The sequence below is a fragment of the Periplaneta americana genome, chromosome 16, assembly GCF_040183065.1.
Source record: "Periplaneta americana isolate PAMFEO1 chromosome 16, P.americana_PAMFEO1_priV1, whole genome shotgun sequence".
In the NCBI taxonomy this organism is placed as follows: Eukaryota; Metazoa; Arthropoda; class Insecta; order Blattodea; family Blattidae; genus Periplaneta; species Periplaneta americana.
This window is the reverse complement of record NC_091132.1, coordinates 77,397,887-77,421,159: the sequence shown is the minus strand read 5'-3', so window position 1 is coordinate 77,421,159 and position 23,273 is coordinate 77,397,887. Positions and strand designations below refer to the sequence as shown.

The 23,273-nt window shown below is 35.7% G+C and overlaps 1 protein-coding gene across 1 annotated transcript in view; it reads right to left on the bottom strand.

Moving 5' to 3' along the window:
- The window catches only part of LOC138716501 (uncharacterized), an 81,899-nt gene extending 62,467 nt beyond the window's left edge, over positions 1 to 19,432 (bottom strand). The window contains exon 1 of the mRNA XM_069849643.1: positions 19,339 to 19,432. Within this exon, the coding sequence (XP_069705744.1) occupies positions 19,339 to 19,417 (79 nt within the window). The 5' untranslated portion in view covers positions 19,418 to 19,432. The remainder of the gene's footprint in view (positions 1 to 19,338) is intronic.
- Between the last annotated feature and the right edge of the window lie 3,841 nt (positions 19,433 to 23,273).

Genomic DNA, 23,273 nt, shown 5'->3' with positions numbered 1-23,273 from the left:
AGGAGTAATATCGTTGTATATTAAATTTATTAATACCTAATAGAATTTTCGAGCATAACATAGCCTACATCATATGTTCTCCCCTTCTAAACAGCAAAAAAAAAAAAACTCTTCCTCCCATTTCTCATGAAATAATCGTTTTCTAACGCGTGCACACTGCTTTGATAATGCCATTATGCCACCACTGATATTGCTTATGAAACTGATATAGAACCTGCCCACGCCTAGGAGCTACGTGAGGGAGGAACGGGAACTGTGAAGATGATGTCACTCAGCGATAAGCTCTGTGAAGGTCAGTGAGGCACTAATCCTCAAGTGAGGCACGATGCCCATTTATGTTCCAAGACATTATCTGCAAAATGCTGTGCATAGTGTCGTAGACAGAATGCTGTATGTTGAACAAGAGAACAGCGGACGTCTTCCCAATGTTTTGTAAACCCCGTTGTTTGCCCAACACTGTGATGTTTTTGTTTTTTTCCCTATCTCAAATATTATAATATTTATAGCGGTTTATTGTTTGAATTGACTGTTGAAATACCCTATATTACCCGTGATTCATAGTCCGTATGAAAAAAGTATAAACTTGCTGTATTTAAATACAATGTGCAGGCAACATTTTGATTATAGGCTATCATTAATTTGCATAATTGAAATAAAATTAACTTCGAAACTAGCAGTCCGATTGAGTTCAAAATTTGTACATACCTTATTCTTAATGCATCTAACAAGTAAGTTAAAAATTGAAATAAATCGGACTAAAATTGTAAAAATTTCAATACTCAACCCTAGTGACCCTTAGGAAATTAAAATCAGCATACAATTATAAGCTATGTTTAATACAATTAGAATGTTTCATATAGAACGTTAGCAAAATGTGGATGTGAAGACAAGAAAGCAACAAAATGGTAGATATACAATTACATTAAATAAAATAGCAAAATCGTGTAATTTAAAGTGGATAGTGTTCTACAACCAAAATTAGCCATAGAATATCAGTATCGAGGAAAGAAACAAGTCGCCCAAGCGTCAGAGGTTTTAAGAGTTACTTTTAACTTAATTGAAGAAGTCGTAATTGTAGAATCTAATTGGAAAAATGTATATGATGATGATTATGATGATGATGGGATATATGTATATAGTCGTAAAATTATTACGGAAGAATATAATATGAATGATGAAGCATAGAAGACTAGAAAAGATTACAGATCAGGAAAATGTAAAGGAATAATCTTCATAGCCAATAAACTGGATGTAAATTATATACAGGCCTTAAACATAAATGCAAAACCTTGTAATTAAACTCGGTTAAACTTACAGCTAACAGTAAGAAAATTATAATAAAACAAAGAGATTTATTTCGAAATATTAGATGTTACGATTGTAAAATTGCTTCATTAAAAAGTTCTTGTGATTTAATCGTGTATCATCATATAAAATACCACCGCTTGGGAACTTCTCTGTGACTCAGAAAATCCTAGAAGTCTGTTGTGGTTGGATAGAAATATTTATCATACAGTACCGGGATAAACATATTCCGTGGTTTCGTGACTCCATCAATTTCCACAAGATTCGCAACATTCGTTGAACTTAATTAATTCAATACGACTCTGACAATGCTTACAGGACCTTGACCTCAAACATCATCTGGATTTTTCACGCGGTCAGAAACTATAAGGCCATACAGTATGACTACCGTGATATGAGGTCAGCAAATGCCGAGTCATTTATATCAACAAACAACGAACTTCAATACCCTTAGAAGAATTCGAACCCAAGAACGTTTGGTGCATCACGGGTGGCTTATTAACTGGATCCTGAAAAATGTTCAAATTTGAAGAAAATTCATAGACAGGCATAGTCATTGGTAACATTCAAAACAGCTTACCACAAATACTATGATTTGTCAAAGTAAAGTCATTTCATCATACATACTACACAAGTATTTACTGTACTTAGTATATTTATTATGCATCATGCATACGTACATACATACATTACATGTATACATACATTACATACATGCATACAACAAAGATTACAGCTAATAACACAAATCAGGAAAAATGGAAGTGACTGGCCAGTAATTACACAGAAATTTATAAACAGACATTTGAGAGTATTCTATCACTTTACCTAATCACTGAATTTGTATATTTTGTATTGAAATAAATGTAATAGTATATTACGATACAAGGTTGGAAAGTGCTTTTTACAAAATTAAGAAAATGTTTGAAAAGCGAGCAGAGCGAGTAATTTCCGAGATTTTGTAATGTACTTCACAATCGTGTAATGTATAACTTTTTTTGGACAATCATATTTTTAAAATTGCAAATAGGCCTACAATATATTTTGCATCGAAAATTAAGAGCAATATCATTCCAGAACCTTCGCAAAACTGCACTGTAATGAATGTATTTATTTATTCACACTGCAAATGGGTAAATACCCGGTGGCAGTGGTAACTAATTACACTCAATATTGACAATTAATAATAAATAATGACACTAATAACAATAATAATTATTATCTTATGACGAGTTGCCAAACTAACTTACTATTATGACAAGTGTTGTATTGTATGTTTCCACGTATTCACTTTTTTATGTTCTAGTGATATTTAACTTATTTTATCTTTTTGTTTTCATATTTCCTGATAATGGTATATCTATAATGTGATAACTTGAGCTATATATAATCATAAGTTTCCTTACTGTGTGTACCTAAAGATATTGTATTCATTGTATGCTTTGTACTTCACTATTTTACTACCACTACCACTATTATTATTATTATTATTATTATTATTATTATTATTATTATTATCGATATTGGTTATTACTATTACCATCATCATTATTATCATTATTATTACTATTATTATCAATAATTGTCTTATTTTTTTATACTTTGTTTGTCTCATTTATTTTGACCTGCTGTTCACATTTTATTACGCTTTTTCCTATCTTTCTGTATGTTATATATTATGTCTTATTTCTATTTACTTGTTGTTTACATTACATTATTATTATCTTGTTCAGTTTTGTGTGTAAAATTGCAGTTTTTTTGTAACGCAGTTTTACTCCTGGTTGAGTGTTAGAGAAGGCCGTATGGCTTTAACTCTGCCAGGTTAAATAAACCATTACTATTATTATTATTATTATTATTATTATTATTATTAATAATACTAAAATAATAAATAATAAATAATGGTAAATAAGTAACAATAAGTGCACTGTAATGGATCTATTTCAGTATAGTTTTATGCAGGGCTGGGCAGCAAGAGCGGATTCTACTCTCTCACGGGGAGCCATATGATTTCTCTTCATCCCCTTTCTTCCCCGCCGAACACCGCGCAGCGTTGATGCAGTGACGGATGAATATTAAGTGTCCCCGTTTAGAGACTGGTTTCGCTCCCTATGCCCAACCCTGGTTTTATGTCATGAAGATGGTTTCCCTAGCAACAAGTTTCTGTGTGGTAATTCTAACTTTCAAGGCCTTACAACAATAGCTGTAACTACAGCAAACAACACGATCGTGCAAAAATATTATTACGAGATAGGATGTTAGGATTAGAAATGAATTTGTAGATGAAATTTCAAATATTGTATGTATTTATATTCTCCTTTATATTATACCTAATGAGGTATAATAGAAATTATAATTCTATATTCAAAGAAAACTGTAATAGCAAAACTTATATTGGAAAGAAGCATGTAATGTTACATTGTAAGGGGGCATGCTGATGATTAAAAATACATACATACATACATACATACATACATACATACATAGAACGTTCATACATATTTATGACTATAATATTAAGTTGGCCCTTCTGAAATGTTGTGGCTACTGTGGAGAAATCCTAGGATCAATAGTAAATACGAATCCTCCCAGACAATCACGAAGTCTTCTTGGTCTTTTTCCTTCGTCTGCAAATCCATTTAACTGTTTCCTGCGCTGTCACAGATCTAATAACGCCCACGGGTAAGTGGGTGAATGAGCACTCCAGACTTTATTCTGAAAATTACGACGTAATTCAGTTACCGGTCGGTCACAGAGAGACGCGGAAACACGCCAAATCTCATCTTCGTCTTAACCGTCACAACATTATGCATAAAAGGTTGGGTAGAGTGTTGGCTTCCTATTCTCCAGACCCGCCATGTCAGATGAGAACCTTCTGTCTGAAACCTGATAAATGTCATTATTCCGCAGAATAAGTTCTATGTGTTAGCCTACTGTATCAGCTGTAATAAGTTCTTTCGAGACACAATATCAACATACAGTTTCTTTCTCTATCCCCGTATCTGTCTTTCTATCTTTCTTTCTCTGTCATACTCCCTTGACTTTCGTTTATGTAAGATACGTTTATGGAAAAAACATCTGAGTTGTTCAAGAAGACAATACTCGCAGTACAGAGTGGGTACAAAGTCCCGTTACCCTCTATAAATACCTCAAATATATACATTATTTATGTAATTCCGTTCATAATGCAGACATACATCCGCTTTGCACTAACTGTGTGTCCTAAGTATCCAAAGGGTTAATATGTCTCCCATCATATTCTCTTCACACAAAATAATGCGTTGCCAAGTTCGGTGTGACATTCGCCTCAGCATTGCTGGTGTAATCTGTTGGAAAGCGCATCGCACGGCGTCCTTCAATTCATCAACGGTGTCGTACCATTTCTGTACAACAATGTTCTTGATTAAACCCCGCAGTACATTTTCACAGGTTATGAGGTCAGGGCTGCGAGGTGGCCAGTCGAGAGGAGATGGTAAGGTGTGTGATCCACGGCCATTCCAGAGTTGTAGAAGCATCTCATTGAGGTACTCACGAACGGAAATGGCATAATGATCATAATGGTCATCTTACCAGCTCCTCTTGACCGGCCACATCGCATTTCTCACCTCAGAACCTGTGACACTGCACTGTGGGTTTCAACAAGAGCATTGTTGCATAGAAATGGTACGACACCATTGATAAATTGAAGAACGCCGTTCGATGCGCTTTTCAACAGATTGCACCAGGCTTCCAGGTTAAATTGTTCACTTCAAAATGACCAGAGGAAAAATGACCACAAACAAAAATGTCCAGAGCAAAATGTCCAAGGGAAAAAGTTTAGTAAAAAATGTCCAGTATAAAAAAGTCCACTAGCAAAATGTCCACAATAAAAATGTCCAGTATAAAAAAAACTGCATTCAAAAATGCCCATAAAAATTCCATAATTGGAAAAAAAAATCCATAATAATATTTTTACAGAAGCAGTAACCAGGAGAAAGACTACAATGTAAAATGTTTTATTGAGATTGCTAAGCGACGTACCAAATTTTAAATCAAGAGTGACAGAATGACTGAAATTATACGTTCACAGAAAAAGAAAAATATTCTAGTACACAATAGCTTTTCGTATCACTTCCATTCAAAGAGCAAAAATGGTAATGTGACCAATACTGATAATTATAACTTACATGTAGATAAACCAAGTGGACATTTAATTTTATGGACATTTATGTAAGTGGACATTGTATTTGTAGACATTCAATTTTTATGTTATTGTACATTTTTCTAGTGGACATTTCTGTTTGCGGACGTGTTGAAACGGACATTTTAACCTCCAACCTACACCACCAATATGATAAATTTATTTAAAATGCTCAATCATATGATTTATCAATTTTGCAAATTTATTATTTGCTAATACATCTTAAAAATATATTTACGAACGTTTTCGCCTGTACAGCATCATCAAATATCCCTCTCACGAAATCTAAACATAAGTCCATTAAGTTGTGTACAACTTATGTTTAGATTTCATCAAACCTGATGATAAATATCTTTTTAAGATGTATTAGCAAATAATAAATTCGCAACATTGATAAATCATATGATTGAGAATTTTAAATAAATTTATTATCTTGAATAGATTTATCTGAAAATCAAAAATGAATTGTAAAATACACCAGCAATGCTGAGGCGAATATTACACAGAACCTGGCGATGCATTGTTTTGTCCCAGGAGCATGATGAGGGACATACTGACCCTTTGGACATTTACGACAAACAGTTAGTGTAAAGTTAATGTATGTCAGCATTATGACCGGAATTACATTTATAGATTGTATATTTGAGGTATTTATAGGGGGTAACAGGACTTTGTGCCCACTTTGAAGAGTAAGTTGTTCAAAATACATAGCCTATTATTTATACATCAGATAAAAAGAAAAACATTTGTAAGTTACTGTAGCCTAGAACATTCTGAGTTTAGAAAATACCACTGGATATAAAGGCATTTTCTTAGCGTTATCCCCTCTCTTTGTAGTATGACTAAAATGAATATAAATCAATAAAATAAAATTTTTACAAACTATGTTGTCTATAAGAATATAAATAAAACGTGTAACCAGCACTAAAAAGATTAAATATATATGTTCGTGTTTATCCTCTAGTTGAAGGAAATAGTTATAATATTTTGTAAGAGTTGTATACGTAACGTCAGAGGACAAAAATAAAGACATTAAAGAATCCAACGAGGAAAGGCTAAATACGATTGAGTAAAACTTTTATTTTTAAAATCAAATGGCTATTTTTCAATTGTTTCTTTTAATTTTGGAATAACTTCAACACGAATTTTGTTCGCTCCATCCTTGATATTTAGTAATATGTTGAATGTGGAATAATAGAATCTGCATACACCTTACCATAAGTAGCTCCAACATTAATCATTGCCTGCGTTTAAGCCTCTCTTAATATACACTATTCTAAAAATTTTAAGCAAAGTGAACATGTAGGTTTGGTTTATTTTTTATTAAATACTGTGATTGAAACAGATTGTGTCTTATTCTGATGAAATTTGAGACGCATCACTAAATCTCTGTTATTTTTAGGCAATCACTTACTTACTAAACTATATTAAACATTTTCATTACTGAAATGAGTTTGACAAGAAATATGCTGAATAACATTACTGATAGTATAAAGCATAATTAAATTTAAAGAATTGTGTTATTAAAAAAATACGTTTCCTTATTTAAATGTTTAAATACTTCCTGCTTCTCGTCCTATCTGAAATAAAAACAAATGGTAACCTTCTTAGGTACGCTGTTTTAGGTATCAGACATTAAAAGGTGATGTAGTTGTAGTGAAACAACATAGAGCGCTCGCGGACGACCGAGCAAACATTTCAACCGATCGGTTATAAATTCTCGACTGCATGCGCTCGAGCGAATCATTTCCCGGCTGCCTTATTCAAAATCGAAGGCTGATCGGTAAGCTCCGGTCGGCCGTTTCCGTGAGAATGCAGAGGTGTAGTCGGTATTAAACGGTGGCTTTGCGCCATGCTGAACCTTGTCAGATATCTAACTCTAACGCTGATCACGAATTGTCCAATTTCGGTTCAAAATTCTTACAACTTTTAGTAGGCACTTAATATGACAAAAGTCTAATTCTGATCACATTCACCATGAAAGTCTAAAAATGGATGTGCCAAAAGTATATTTGCCTCTTATTGAGGTCCTGGCTGATATGTACGTCTATTATTTATCGGGTGGTACATTTCACTTGACGATATATGTCAGAGGAAGAACACTGATTAGTGCAGTGTAACATGTAGCTAATCGGCGATGTATGCAATGGAAGGGGAGAGGAACTGGCTCCCTACCCCGTTATCTCCTGGCCTAATTGCCTCATAAGTGGTGCCTTCTTGGTATCACTTGTGAGGTTCAGACCTGTATTCGGACAGTTGAATAAACAACAAATGTATATTACTGTATTGTTAGCGTCTTATTTTGTATTAGTAGTAGTAGTAGTAGTAGTAGTAGTAGTAGTAATAGTAGTAGTAGTAGTAGTAGTAGTAGTAGTAGTAGTAGTAGTAGTAGTAGTAGTAGTGGCGGTGGCAGTGGCAGTAGTAGTAGTACTGTATTGTTAAAAATGTAAGCATGAATATGAACCATTAAGAGCTATAAAAGTTGCATTATGTAGATGGATAGAAAGAAATGAAAGAAATGGCCACGGATCTGCACACACATCCCCATGTAACTGAAGGGTTGAAAGCTATAGTGGGCCAAGCGCCATTTATTAATAACGGAGAAAGCAAGGATTAAAGTTAAGTGAATACCATAGTTCATTGAAGATTGACATATCATTTAGTTTTAATGTGTATACTTTATATTACTTGCTATATGTTTCCATTGAATTATGGTAATAATTTCATTTTAACCCTTGTTTTCTACGGTTTTAGTAAATGGCGCTTGGCCCACTATGGTTCTGAACCCTTCAATTCCTCTAATTTTAATAATTATTTACATCTTGGCACTCTGGGTCAGCTTGCTGTACTTCTCCCCCTTCCCCTGCCCCCCCGTATGTTGTAGCTAATAAGTTGTCCATTTTCGGCTTTTCCCCTAGAAATTTTCTAGCGCTCCTTCAGTGGAGCGACGTAACCCGAAGTGAGACAAGTGGCCAACAGGCTTGGAGCTCACATATTCAGATTTTCACAGCCCCAACTCCCTTGTAAGGACGTGTTTTCACGTACCTTTAAAGTTTTTCCTCCCATTTCCTTCTCATTCATTCATTCATTCATGAATAGATAGTGATTGCGGAAGATGATTTTTTTAAATCCTCTTCAGTCCTGAATTTATATTTGTTTTTAAATTGAAATCATTCTGGGGTTCCAAAAATGCCCAAATCATGTCTTCACAGAAAATCAAATTTTGGGGCAATTTTGACTCTTGGTGCCCCAAAATTTTAATTCTAACTTATAAATCTGGTATAGAAATGTTGCAAAAGTGATACTCTTCATTTCCATCAAATTTAATTATTCAAAAATTCAAAAGTATCCAAGATACTGCAAAAACATTAAAATATAATTATGTATAGTATACGCTACAACAGGACTGAGGAGGATAAAATGAAATATCTTAATTTACTTTGTGGTAAGTAGTAATAACTGTGCCCTTAAATGCTCCAATTGTGATATCAAGTCAGGGAGGATATGTACAGTAATGGCAAAAAAAAAAAAAAAAACCGGACCGACCCTTGTAGCTGATTTCAGAGCCTTGTTCACTCCAGAGCACAATAGATTAGTAACTAAGACTTTCGTGGTTCGAATCCTGCCTGGGAAGGAAACCTTTTTTGTTCCTTATTCAAACTTATTGCCAATACTTTTCGATTGCTGGTAAAATTCATGTTTTGGGAATAATGAGTTAATTAAGTACTAAAATATCGCTGCAATCGAAAAGTATTGGGAATCAACTTGAATAAGGAACAAAAAAACCACGAACGTCTTAGTTACCAGTCTATCGTGCTCTGGAGTGAACAAGGCTCTGAAATCAGCGACAAGGGTCGGTCCGGTTTTTTTTTGCCACTACTGTACATATTTAGCCGGTCGAAGTTGAAATTCAACCTTGAATATCTCCGAAACTATTTCATGTTGATTAGTCACGTCTGGTTTGAAATCTCTCAATTAGAATTTAAATACATCTGTGTGTATAATATAGACGTTTAGAGGTCATTTACAGTATTTTTACATTTCTGAACAAAGGAGATGATTTCGTGGAAAAAGCAGATTCAGAAACATACGGTACCAGCTCAAACAAGTGGCTACCTGTAATCCCCGGGCTCTGAATGCAATCCCCGTAATGACCACGAGCTTCTTGGAGAGGCGGAGATAATCCGAGCGGAAAGGTCACGGGTTCAGAGATCAACTGCAGGATTTCTTTCAGGTTCCAAAGTAATACGAATCCCAGACGGACGAAAAGCCACAATAGAAGTAAGAAGGTTGGAATCTGTGCTTTATAGACCAAATGGTTTCTCTACTATAAAAATATAGCTAAATCCATTATTATTATTATATGAGTTTTTCTTTAAATTTTAAGTGTAAGTATGAGTACGAGCTCTTCCTGGAAGTGATTATTTTCTATGCAATTGTATAGATCAGCCAAGGGCATTCGTGGCACTCAGGGCCAAGAGGAGCATGACAGTTACTCCCCACTCCTCGGTTACGGAGCGCTGAACGTAGTTACTAGTCCTGAACATCTGTAATACAGTCAGTGGTGTACTGTGCGACTGTATACGTTCGAAATTGACGTTTCTGGTAAAAGAAAGGTTCGAATGTTTCGAAAGGAATGGGAAAATGCTTATTTGATAATAATTAAAGGTGACTATTTCGTTTATATGACGTCATTCTAATTTCGACTAATGAAGTGTAATGAAATTTTGAATTCCAACCAATTACAGTCATACATCGCGATAATTTCTGCAGCTCGATTTATCACTATCAATTTATCGCATGGTCCTTATTTTGTTTAGTCAATGTAGCCAACTGTTTCCATGTAAATCGATGAGCATGAATCCATTGTACTAAATAAAGTGCGAAATCTTACTTCCACATCTACATTTTCATGTTCTATGGGTAATTCCATGTCCACTGTATATAAAGAAAATGACACTCCTTCATAACAAATGTTCATTTAATTAATGTATTAATCAGGTTATTTGTAATTATACTATAAACTGTTTAAATTAAATTATGATTTCAGCAGATAATGAAAACACATTTCTGTTATAATGACAAGAGAAAAGCGCAGTACATGTAATTAACATTTTAAAACCTGTATTTCACTTTTCTCAATTGGCATTACTGAATAACAATTTCTTATTGCAGTAATCGTTATTCATCTATTTCGACTTCACAATGTCTGCATAGGTTAAGTATTCATAAATGTAGAATTATTAACATTTTGTGAGCGAATTTTAGGGCTATATTATTTACATTTTTATTTTATTCACGAAATAGTCCTAATAAATGTCACTCGAGGTCTGAGATTTCTCAAATAAATCCACTCGCTTCGCTCGTGGATTTATCGGGGCATCTCAGACCTCTTGTGACATTACTATAGATAAAATGCATTATATGTACTGTAAAAAACAGTTACTATATATAACAGCATACAACGCAAGAAGGCACTACAAAAGTAATGCAGAATTACTGGTTTTGAAAGATATGTATTAAGTTCATAAACATTTCTTACGCAATCCCTGTTTACTATGCTATGTTATACTTAAACCTAACTCGAATATACGTATATGACAGAATTATGTTATATTTCAAAAAAGACGACAGGAAAATAAAATACACTGATCTGATTAAATATTTTAATATAGAATTGGAAGAAAATCAAATATCCATCCTGCATTACAAGCAAGTTACGTCATTTCATATGAGAGAATACATCTTTCAAATGTTTTTCTGGTAGTGAATTTGTTTTAAAAAATGCTTAATTAAGGCATCAGATATTGTCTTGAAAAAACGTAAATGTTTTTCCACTGTTAGAATAGCTCTATTCTGCACGGCTGTACGGTTAATGTATTCCGCCACTACCAGCCCGAATCCATGAGAGCCTCCCGGTAAGACACACACCAGGGCTCGCGAGGAGGGTGGGGGATCTTCATTCGCCCTCTATGCTTCCCCTCTTGTGCCCATGGCTGGTGTAGACAAAGAGTATTAATTTCATATTTCTCTGCTACAATTTTAAAGCATGTAAGTAACATTTAATTGTTTGTAAGTGAGAAGTCTACCTTAATTTAATATAACGTGTGTGTTTACAATTGTTTTAGTTTTAATGTTGAATAAGTTTATTTACGAGTTTGTCCTAGACACAAAATATGTCACAATCATGCTGGCGTGTAACATCGTTAAATGCCAAATACCTATGAAAGATAGACAATGCAACCCTATGTGTTAATTAAGAGTAGATAACGATCTTTGTACGTAATTTATTTTATTACATAATGAATACTTTATACATTTTTATTTAAATAATTACACTGAGCTACAAAAAAATTGTTCATGCTTTTTAATTTTTCCACCTGGATATATATAATATGAATGCTCTAAATTCAAATCCGGTTTGAGTTTTACTCTATCGGGCTAGATTTTGAACAATATCAAAACAAATGCAGCTTGATTCAGGGATTTTGGTCCCTGGAAAAAGTAAGTAGATAGACTAAGAGCGAGTTACTCATCACTACTGGCGGGCTGGGTCACACAGGTCAGGCCGCGCAGTCATAACACCGAACACTTCCTTCTTATCATGTCGCGGTACACTCCGTCATGAAGCACAATATTCTTCCATACGTCCCGTTACTATATGTAGCTCGCGCAAGAAACGATTACCGAAAACCAATGGTGGCGTTGCTGTCTGTTTTGACGTGTGAATGTAGGCACGCCGAGGGAGGTGCGAGCAGATAGAAGTACTGTCTCTGCCAAGATGTTTTATTTTAGTTGGTTATTTAACGACGCTATATCAACTACTAGGTTATTTAGCGTCGATGAGATTGGTGATAGCGAGATGATATTTGGCGAGATGAGGTCGAGGATTCGCCATAGATTACCTTGCATTCATATTAAGGTTGGGGAAAACCTCGGAAAAAACCCAACCAGATAATCAGCTCAAGCGGGGATCGAACCCGCGCCCGAACGCAACTTCAGACCGGCAGGCAAGCGCCTTAACCGACTGAGCCACGCCGGTGGCTCTCTGCCAAGAAGATGAACAAATGAGGACATAGTTGTGGAAATAAAGAACGTAGCAAGAGAAAAATTCGAAGCTAATTAAAGGCGCAACTTATGTTTACGAATGAAATAATAATACCGTGCGATACAAGACACATATTCACACGCAATGGAACAAATTGAAGTCGTAATGCATACTTGGGCATCGTGCCTCAATTGAGAATTTGTGCCTCACTGACCTTCACAGAGCTTATCGCTCTGAGTGACATCATCTTCACAGACCCCTTTCCTCCCTCACGTAGCTCCTAGGCGTGGGCAGGTTCTATATCAGTTTCATAAGCAATGTCAGTGGTGGCATAATGGCATTATCAAAGCAGTGTGCACGCGTTAGAAAACGATTATTTCATGAGAAATGGGAGGAAGAGTTTTTTTGCTGTTTAGAAGGGGAGAACATACGATGTATGTTATGCTCGAAAATCCTATTAGGCATTAATAAATTTAATATACAACGACATTACTCCTTATGTCATAAAGAACATGCTGAATTAGAAGGCAAGACGAATTAAATGTTATTTTTCGTACTATTCCGAAGAAAATTTATGATCTTAACATTTGCATAGTATACTAAATACGACATTATACCTTAAACACGCTGCATTAAAAGGTACGAGGAATTAAATGTTGTCTGTACTTATTATTTCCAAAAGAAATTTATAAACAATATATCAAATATGCATAGAAAACGAAATATGATTTTCTGAAATTATTTTAGGTCGAGAATGTGCAAATCTATTAAGTATTCTTGAGAAATGCCAGAATATTCAAGAAAATAAACGTAGACAACGTGATGGAATATTATTGGCTAGTTACGCAATTTCTCGCCTGTGACTTAAATCAATTCAATGTTGGAGAAACAGTAAAGAGGTTTATGATTAAAGCTGCCGAATTAATTTGCCAAATTGAATAAAAGTTTTCGAGTCTCTCACGTTAACCAAGCGCTTTCCTAATAATTCGCCACTGACCGCCTTAGCGATTACGATAAGGTGACGCAGGTCACAGCAGTTTATATTTGCCATACTACTCTGCAGTGTCCTCTCCTAGTAAACAAACTATTTCAAATCGAGTGCCTCACGTAACCGAAAATTGTGCCCATGTATGCCGTAATGTAAATATCACAACGCAAGACTGATTCTATCGATGTCATTTCTCTTCCGACTGTACTCTTGAATATCATTCATGTTATCCCGTGACCTTTCCTCTCGCCCGCTCTACCTTATCGCAGTGTTTGATTCGCATTCCTTCCGTCGGTAATCCGTGGTTGCGAGACCTATAACCACTACATCTGTTGACTAAACAATGTCATGATGACTTATATTTTCTTGACATGGGTGTCCCTCAGCTTCGAGCATAGATATTATTTTCGTTCTTCCTATTCCATCTTTCCCTCCTATGCACATTTGTGATTAAATTTCTTTCTTATGACGCAACACACAGCTCGCTCACTACCCAAACAACCAAGGATAAGGGCCATTAACGCTGAATCGAGCTGTAACAATTTAATGAAATATTATAACTATTAAAGACATAAGCTGAGGCAAAATTGTTCTTGTGTGTTTAATTTTGATTTAAATATGAATAAATATGTTGAAATATGAGAGCTACGTTTATATAATTGTGAATTTCAAAACTTTGTTCACACTTACTGAGAAGAAATCTCCTTTTTTTTTTTCGAAGCCCTGATGTGTTCATCACTAGTGTCGCTTTTCAAACACCAACAATAATCGGCCATCATCGACACATCCCAATGGCCTTCATACCGGGTTTCCATTGTTTTAATGTCTTTGTGAAACCGCTCACCTTGTTCTTCACTCACTGTATTACTCGACCGAGGCGAGTGGAGCCGCGGGCGTAATGTGAACTATCGCGATGCGGTATTATGAACGCAGGAGCAGTAGCGCCACGGCTCCGGCTGCAGGACTCCACTGGCCTTAGTCGAGTAATATCAAGATTCGCAGGGAAGTAATCAATATGGCTGTTAAGAAAATGTTTAACATTCGTTCTGCACCTTAGGTTTTTAAAATTTTGTAACATTTCCTGCACAATTTCATTATAGTTCTCAGATTTCTTGTTTCTCAGAAAATTTTCTTTCACTTTTTTGTATGCTAACCATGCTGACTTCTCTAACTCGGACATCGACCGAGGGAAGGTTTCATCCTGCATATGCTCACGAATTTGGGGTCCGTCGAAAATAGCTGCTGCTATCTTAGCTTCAGTTTTCTGAGGGAACTTTATAAGAAGAAAGTTGAAACAATCACTGTCCTTATTCAGAGCAGTTTTACAAATTGCTTCATGAGGCTTCCGTTTGCCATAAACCCACTGACTTATATTTTCGGCATACGAAAAACATGCATAATGAGGAGCCCACTGTTCATCCAAATCACCAACAGGCATGTCAAAGTAAGCTTTACATGCATTTTTGAAATAGTTCGTTATATTTCTCTCTGCTTTTGTGAAGTATAACTACCACAAGTATAGCAAAACGAATCAGAGTTATTTACGCACCGACGGCGATGGGACATTTCACGCGCACATTCGAATTCACTGGAATTCAAAAGATCGAAATTCGACTGACCACAGCCAGACCATTAACAAAACTAAGATATTTATTAGAAATCACTTTTCTACACAGAGAATATTCCAACTCTCTTTCTTGTTACGAAGTAAAGTGACCTACCAGTAATAAAAGCAAGATACTGGGCTCAGATCGGTAAATCGTCGACTATCTGCGGAAACAAGTAGAAAAGAGGGAACCCGGGGTAGGAAGGAACTTAAGAGAAAATTGTGAACCATTTGTATTATGTTTAAATCTCTCAGAAAATTTATTTTATGTATTTGCTCAACGAATAAAAATTAAAACTAGTATTTTCTATAATACCTATTTCTGAAAAACTGTTAGCCCGATGAAACAAAACTCAGAGTGGTTTGAGAGCTTCCAGATGGTAAGGAATCAGAAAGCTTGGATACTTTTCATTAAGCAAAAATTGTGTATACCAGTGTTATTGAAAAAGAAAAAACAATTTTCGCTCACTGCCCAACTTCAATAGCTTGCTAAGATTCTCATGGGGGCAGGCAAAAAAGTTATTTTTTTATTTCAAGATGTTAATAATGTCAAAACAATTGCGTGTACAAATTTTGGACACTCGAACGCAATTATGAGGGCCGTAAAAATTAGTTTTCCTGGGACCGTTTACAGAAAGAAAATAATTTCATTGGAAAACTTTTTGTAACAGACACAACTGTTGAGCTGCTTTTCAATATATTTCCCAATGGAATTGACACATTTATCCACTATGGCTGCAGGAAACATTTCTGAGGCGCCTAAAATAGATTACGCGAAACTTTATTAATCTCATCAGAAGTTAAAGAAATCTGTTTTAGATATGCTAAAACAACGTATAAGACAATTTTATAATAGATACATGTAGTATGAATTATTTCGTGTCTTTTGGGTAGAAAATGTCTACCCTGTCTCCTCTGACACTGCGCCACTGGGTGACACTAATGTGTCAGGTATAATCAAAGATTCATTAAAGTTTCTACGTCATCATCTATGTTTTTCTCAGTAAAATGTTTGAATAAAGTAACATGAAAAAGAATGATATATATATATATATATATATATATATATATAAATTCGAGGTGAATATAAATTCAATGTTTAAATCTATAATTTGCCATGTTTCTTTTTCAACATTTTGTTGTGTTTGAAGATCCTTAAGTCATCGATGTCAAAATTCGCTGATGTCAGATCTTAATTGAGTGGCTTTTGGAAAATAAGCAAAATGAAATGGCTTTCACTGTTGCACAGAGAATATATACCAAAATATAACATTATATACTGTAATATACGTCCCTGTTTCCCGGGGACAGTACCGAACTTTGGTCCTTTCTTTGTCCCAGAACAAATTTCATCTCAGGAATGTCCCCGAATTTCATAATTTGTCCCAAGACATCCCCGGATTTTAAGTGTTAATTATTATAATTTTACGAAAGTGCTTTAAATATGAATAATTTCGAGGGAAAAATTGTTCCGGAGCCGGGTATCGAACCCGGGACCTTTGGTTTAACGTACCAACGCTCTACCACTTTAAGTCACACGGAGTTAGTGTGCACTCGAAGTTGGTTGCTTGACGGTTGTCAGCCCACTTTGAGGTCTGTGGATATAGAGGGAAAAATTGGATCGGTGTCGTGTAGAGTTCCCGAGTAGCTCAGTGGTAGAGCGTTGGTACGTTAAACCAAAGGTCCCGGGTTCGATACCCGGCTCCGGAACAATTTTTCCCTCGAAATCTTGATTTGCGTGCTTTAAATATGTCTGTGCCTGGATATCTGTGCAATGTACTGTATACTACTGAGATGTCCTCCAGAAAGAAAAACATTTGAAAAGAAAGTTATTAATTTTTCTTCCAATGCAGCTGTACTTAACCTGGATGAAATACGTTATTTTATTAAATTTCTTACTTGAAGGAATATGCGATTTCAGAGAAAATAGCGAAGTGGAATGAAGATCTTTGCTCAAAATGGAGTATTTTTTTTTTATTTTCTCTTAGAAAATGATTTTCTATGCACAACTCCAGAAGTTGATAGAAATATCTCCATGCCTTCCTGGAAGTAATGTTCAATGAAGAAATTTTTTTCTTTTGTGAACACGATGTAAAGATTCAGAAAACCAGCCAATCTTGCTAACTTAACCAGCTTCAATATGATCTGTCAGGAATTTGCTGCAAAATTGGGTTCTAGAGAAGAAGTGCTTAAAAAAATTCACTCCTCTGAAAATACCAGTAATAGTTAAGTAGAATAAATATATTTAGTATGTAAATATAATGAGTATTGTAATTCTTAAACTATCATCAAAATTATTGTGGAGTCCACATCAGTCTATTGGGAAATATAAATTACTCGTTTACTTTGAATTATCTTTTACTTTATATGACCATATTATCATTACAAGTGACTTAAACAGCTATTTGAATTTAGTTTTGGTATATTAAATTTCTGTCATTAATATTATATTTACTAAGGGTGTATACTGGCACATTTTAAAATGCGAGTTACTGTTTCAAAGAATTGTGTTCAATAATAAATGATTATGTTCATTACTGCATTCATTAAAAAAAGTTTTTTTAAGTTCAGTGGAACTCCACAGTGGAATGGTCCGTGTGCGAGACGAGGTACGAACGCTGTCTTTCTACAGAGTACTGCGGACATTGGTAAACATAAGGGCTGTACAATGTTTTTATGGCGTGCGGACCGAAACATAATTAACGTATATAATTTTAAATAATGTATTGTAGTATATGCAAAATATAGGACAAAAAATAATCCGTGATTAAGTATAATATATACGTGATACATCTGAGACATAAAACAAACTTCTGGAGGAAAAACTCTCTAAATATATCTACATACGAGGCTTTCATTTCACAACTTCCCATTCTAAATAACTAGTTAATTAAATTGAATTCAATTTAAACCAAAAAAAACACGTAAATTTAGATATCAAGGGGGAAGTCTTAAACAAGGCTTAATTGCATTTTAGATTTCACCTCCCACTCCCAGCCACTCCCACTTTGAAATTTCAAATGGCACCCCTATATTTTTATACTTGAATATGAAAGAACATTCAATTGTTTATACACTACATTCATTTGTTTTCGCATATTTTCTTTTCTATCGTCGCCTGGCAACCTGCATTTTTGTTATTGTTGATTAGAGCCGAAGAGAATAAAGCTACAAAAACTTATTGAGCATTTCTTGTAATAGTTGTGTTTGTGTATTAAATTATTTTAAAATGGTGTATACCCTTCAAGAGAGAACATAAATCATCCCTATTGATTAAATTTAGGAAATACACAAAATAAGCTGTGTTTTCATTCTACAATCAACTAATAATAACAACGCTTCTTATAATCACTACAGACTGCCTGGTATTTAGATGAATTTTGTTTTATCCCATGCACGTTTCTGATCGAAATGTCAAATTCTTGAGGAATGGCTCTGATTGATTCACCTTTTTAAACCGTTCCAATATTTGTAACTTCTGCTTCAACATGAGTACACATTTTTTGTTCCCTGCTTGCTGCCAACGTGTACGAGTATCTGCACACTACTGCACTGGTTCAACTGGTTAGCCCTGTGCAGCACGGGACAGGATGCGTTGACTTACCTTGTATCGTGAAGTATACGAAGGTGAGCGTCTATTTGTGGAGTTCCACTGTACTTTTTTTATTGGGTTATTTTACGACGCTGTATCAACATCTAGGTTATTTAGCGTCTGAATGAAATGAAGGTGATAATGCCGGTGAAATGAGTCCGAGGTCCAGCACCGAAAGTTACCCAGCATTTGCTCGTATTGGGTTGAGGGAAAACCCCGGAAAAAACCTCAACCAGCTTACTTGCCCCGACCGGGATTCGAATCCGGGCCACCTGGTTTCACGGCCAGACGCGCTGACCGTTACTCCACAGATATGGACTACTTACATAGTACAAGCACTAAATCAAAATGAAAATTTCTAATATTATTTCCTCCGAACATGGTTTTCTGGTATACGTCCCTTATACATAAAACTCCTCAATTGAAACGGAATCGTATCATATCCAAATCCAAATGGAACATACCTTTGATGATGATGATGATGATGATGATGATGATGATGATTATTGTTGATGGTGGTGATGATAGTGTAATGGTGAGATATGTGTTAATTGTGATGATAAAATAAGTTGATGTCTGTAAGTGGTGACGGAAACACTTGAGTCATTGTTGCACAAACCATTAATCTTGTCGTCATTTGCCACCACAGACAGCGCCGCGAGCAGGACTGTGCAGCTGATGCGCCAGGGAGCACTCATACCGACCACAGAGCGACTGGCGAACACGCGTGGGTCTGCAAGCTTATGTGCCCCGGTCACGCTGCCTGACCAAGTTAACAGCTCCCCACACCACAGACAGCGGTGCTCGCCCGTCAGGAGAAGAATCGAAAAATACTGGATTCAACTCCAAGACCTCTTGCAATTAATGAAAGGAAGTGCAGACGGTTCAAGCGACTACAAGGAATCTTCTGATTGACTGTAAAACGGCCCACAGACGGAACTACAGTACATGTTGTAGGATACGTCGTACTAGAAGTTGGACATTAAGGGCCGGTATTATAAACGCCGTTTAAACCTTACGTTCAGTTTAAACTGACGTTTTTCGTTCTGCTTCGCATTATAAACCTTAACTACCAGTTAATCTTGAGTTAACTTGAGTTTAACTTGATCGGCAGTTCTCTGCCGTTTAAACTGCAGTTCAAGGCTCAACAGTGTAAGATGTCGGTTCCCGCAATAGACATGGATATTGCAGATGTTTTCCAAGAACTTATGAGTGACGACATGTGAGTGATCAATATTACAGAACGACCACAGCGGCCAAGAATTTTTCGAAATAGAGTGCACTACTTTGAAATATACATAAATGAACATAAGTTTTAAAACAGATAGAGGTTTTCGAAGCAGACAGTCCTAACCTTCAGAATTAGGCTTATAGTCCTAACCTTGTTTCGAAAAATTGAAACTCGGATACAACATGCAACAGAAAAATGAGAAAGTGCAAAAATATGTGTTTTACGGTTTGAATTTAAAGATTATTTGAAAAGATAAATGATTTCTTTTTTATTTTTGAAAACATTCTGTTGTATCTCTGCATCAGTTACTAGTTGCGCTGCGCTATTTTTCCTCTGGTAGTAGACATACTCAAAACGATGGAAGATTTCGGAGGTGTCCGTAAATCTACTATAAACCTATTGCGCATTGTACTGTGTAAGATTTACTATGGGGCCTGATTAATAAATACACTAACATCATCTAATTTTACTAGACTCGTAAAAATAATTTTATTGTTTTACTGAATTTTGTTCCGTAAATATTCCAGACAACACATAAAATACGCACACTATTACTTCATTACTCAGTTGATTCTGTATGGAATTACGTCTCGGAAGGTCATGCAAGGTTTAGTTTGGTTGCATTGTATTTGGGAGTATAACGTTGGTAGCCAGCGTTAAGAAACTATTTGAGGTTAAGTCTGACAAGCATACTGAAGTACGCGGTATTGGTCCTCTTTAGGTTTTTTATGATACTCTCTCTGATATCGAAGAACAAAGATGTTTCTTAATGCAGATCCTCCACGAGCGTCAGCTATTTTAAATCATTAATATAATTAAACAGTTGTGATGTTCTTCTTTTCTTTCCTAGCAGTAATACCAATCGTATTCCATTACGGTTTAACTTAACCGAGACTCTGTAATACGGCACGTTGAGTTAAACTCATGGTTAGGTTTAATTTAGGCTTAATATAATCTTTAGATTAACCGTATTTATAAAACCGGGTCTTAATTCGTTTAGAAATGTCGAACACTGTTTTTGCCACAAACTTAAATAACTGTAGTTCACAGGTAGTACAAATTTACTGATCGCTAGAGATAGTAGATTTACCAAACTATTTGACAAAAATTTAAGAACTTATATAGCCTAGAGCGGGGCCTTTAGATTTAAAAGAGACTCAAATCTCTTTAAATGTAATTTCGCTCTTATTCTTATTTCACAGAGCCACATACATTTTGCATTTTGTATTTAACTTCACATTTTATGGTGGATTAGTAATATCCTTAAATGCTTTTAAACATAAAATGATTTATTTTGACAGCATTTGGGCACATTTCCCACTTATCGCTATTGTGAAAATCTACCATCTCTACTGATCGCTAAAATGTCAATGTTTTCATGTTTGTGGTGGTCGCGGAGTAGTCGAGGGTGAACATACAACGTATTCCGAATCTCACCGGACCGGTGGACAACAATGACGTCACGCTGCAGCGAAATAGGGACAAAACTGTTGGAAGGTTCGATGGCTGTCATGGCGACTGTAAAAGTTGTTGTCTGTGCTACGCTAGCAAGATTTTGCGAAATTTCCATACTGTCATCTCGTTCAAAGAAAAGAGAGCATAAACAATTTATTTCTTAAATCAGTAGTAATAACTGGTCCGTTGACATGTTCGCCCATAAGCCATTAACATATTATTTTTACGTTGTGCTCATTACAAACAATACAACAGAACACACCGCCATGACACAACAGTGCACGATGTCATTCGTCTGCTAATTCCCGCCCTATACAAGAACCAATCAGATTCACTGCCACCACCTCTGCAAGCAGATGGAACCGGTGCGACACCGGTGGAGCATCAGTGTCGTCATCGTTGAAATTCAGAACACCGTGATGCCATCAGAATGCTCAGCGCTGAGATTCGGAATACGCTCATAGGATGAACATACTAAACTGACCATTTTTTAACAACAAACTGTATAAGATGATCTAACTACACATTTTATAAGTTGTCCTCTGTGGTTGGAGGTTACAGAACTGTAAAAATATGAGACCACACTACCGTTTAGCCCCTCCATACAACGGCATCGCTTTGCTTTACATCTGTATTCAGCCTGTGGTTTGTGAGTTGAGATACGAGTACAATGGGCAACAGCGTACGTTTTGCTGTTGTCATTTTCAATATTCACTCTGCAGCTGTGGGAAATGCTTCTACTCCCTGACCATCTCATCTCCACACCAAAGGCATTCCATATCACTTTGATGACGCTCCCTTCAAGAGCAGAGATGTCTGTTGCAAGCCTCTGACCCGTTTCTAACTTTTGCCAGCGGTCTGAGAAAATTTCAAACACATTCTGCATACTTCGTCGCCTGACATTAACCGCTATTCAGGGCAGTAAGCCACAGTGTACTCCTCTGCATACTTCTAAAATTATGTCTTCTAAGAAGAAACAGTGACTAATATATTTTGTGGCTAATGTACATGCAGCAGGTCTCTTACAGTATGTATAGAGAACGGATTTGTAGGTGTTAAAAGAGAGAGATTTAAGACTTTACTTACTTAACCAGAGCAATAAATAAGCTACCTAAGTGGGATCAATCGACCTGGCTGTATAACCGAAACATTCCTCCACCTATACAAAGCATTGGTTCGATCCCTATGCACTAGGCACTTGGTCAGTAATTGATTACTTGTAAATAGTTTCTTTAATCTATCACAAAATATTTCAATATTCAGTAATTTCATCACTATACAATTTTGTTATTCTAGATTTAATTTGTAATTCAGTAAATATAAAATATTCTTTGTTTCTCTATGATAAATTATCTAGTTTTAATTATTCAGGTAATCTTTTCGTACTTTGATTTTATTGTAATTGTAAATTTAATACTAACTGTAATATTATTTGTAATTGTAAATGTAAATTTAATACTAATTGTAATTTTATTGTTGATATTGTAGTTGGAATCTCCTGGTAGAGGGGCAGAGAAGGCCTGACGGCCTTATCTCTACCAGGTTAAATAAATAAATAAATACTACTACTACTAGATCCCACCACTTTCCTCATACAAGCCCCTCCAACGACCCAATCCAAATTCGAAGCTCGCGAAAGAAGAATTCTCCGCCAAATCTTCCACCTGCACAGACGCACCAGAAACAACACAGTTTACACTACGACAAAAACGAAGCCACTCTTCACACATCTAAACAACATAAACAGGAAATACACACATTTGACAGTAAATTGCGTATATACACAGCACATCTTCGCAAATCCACCGAACACAAACAACAGAACAACATTTGAGAAACTCCTCTACAACTACCACCAGCCCCAACCA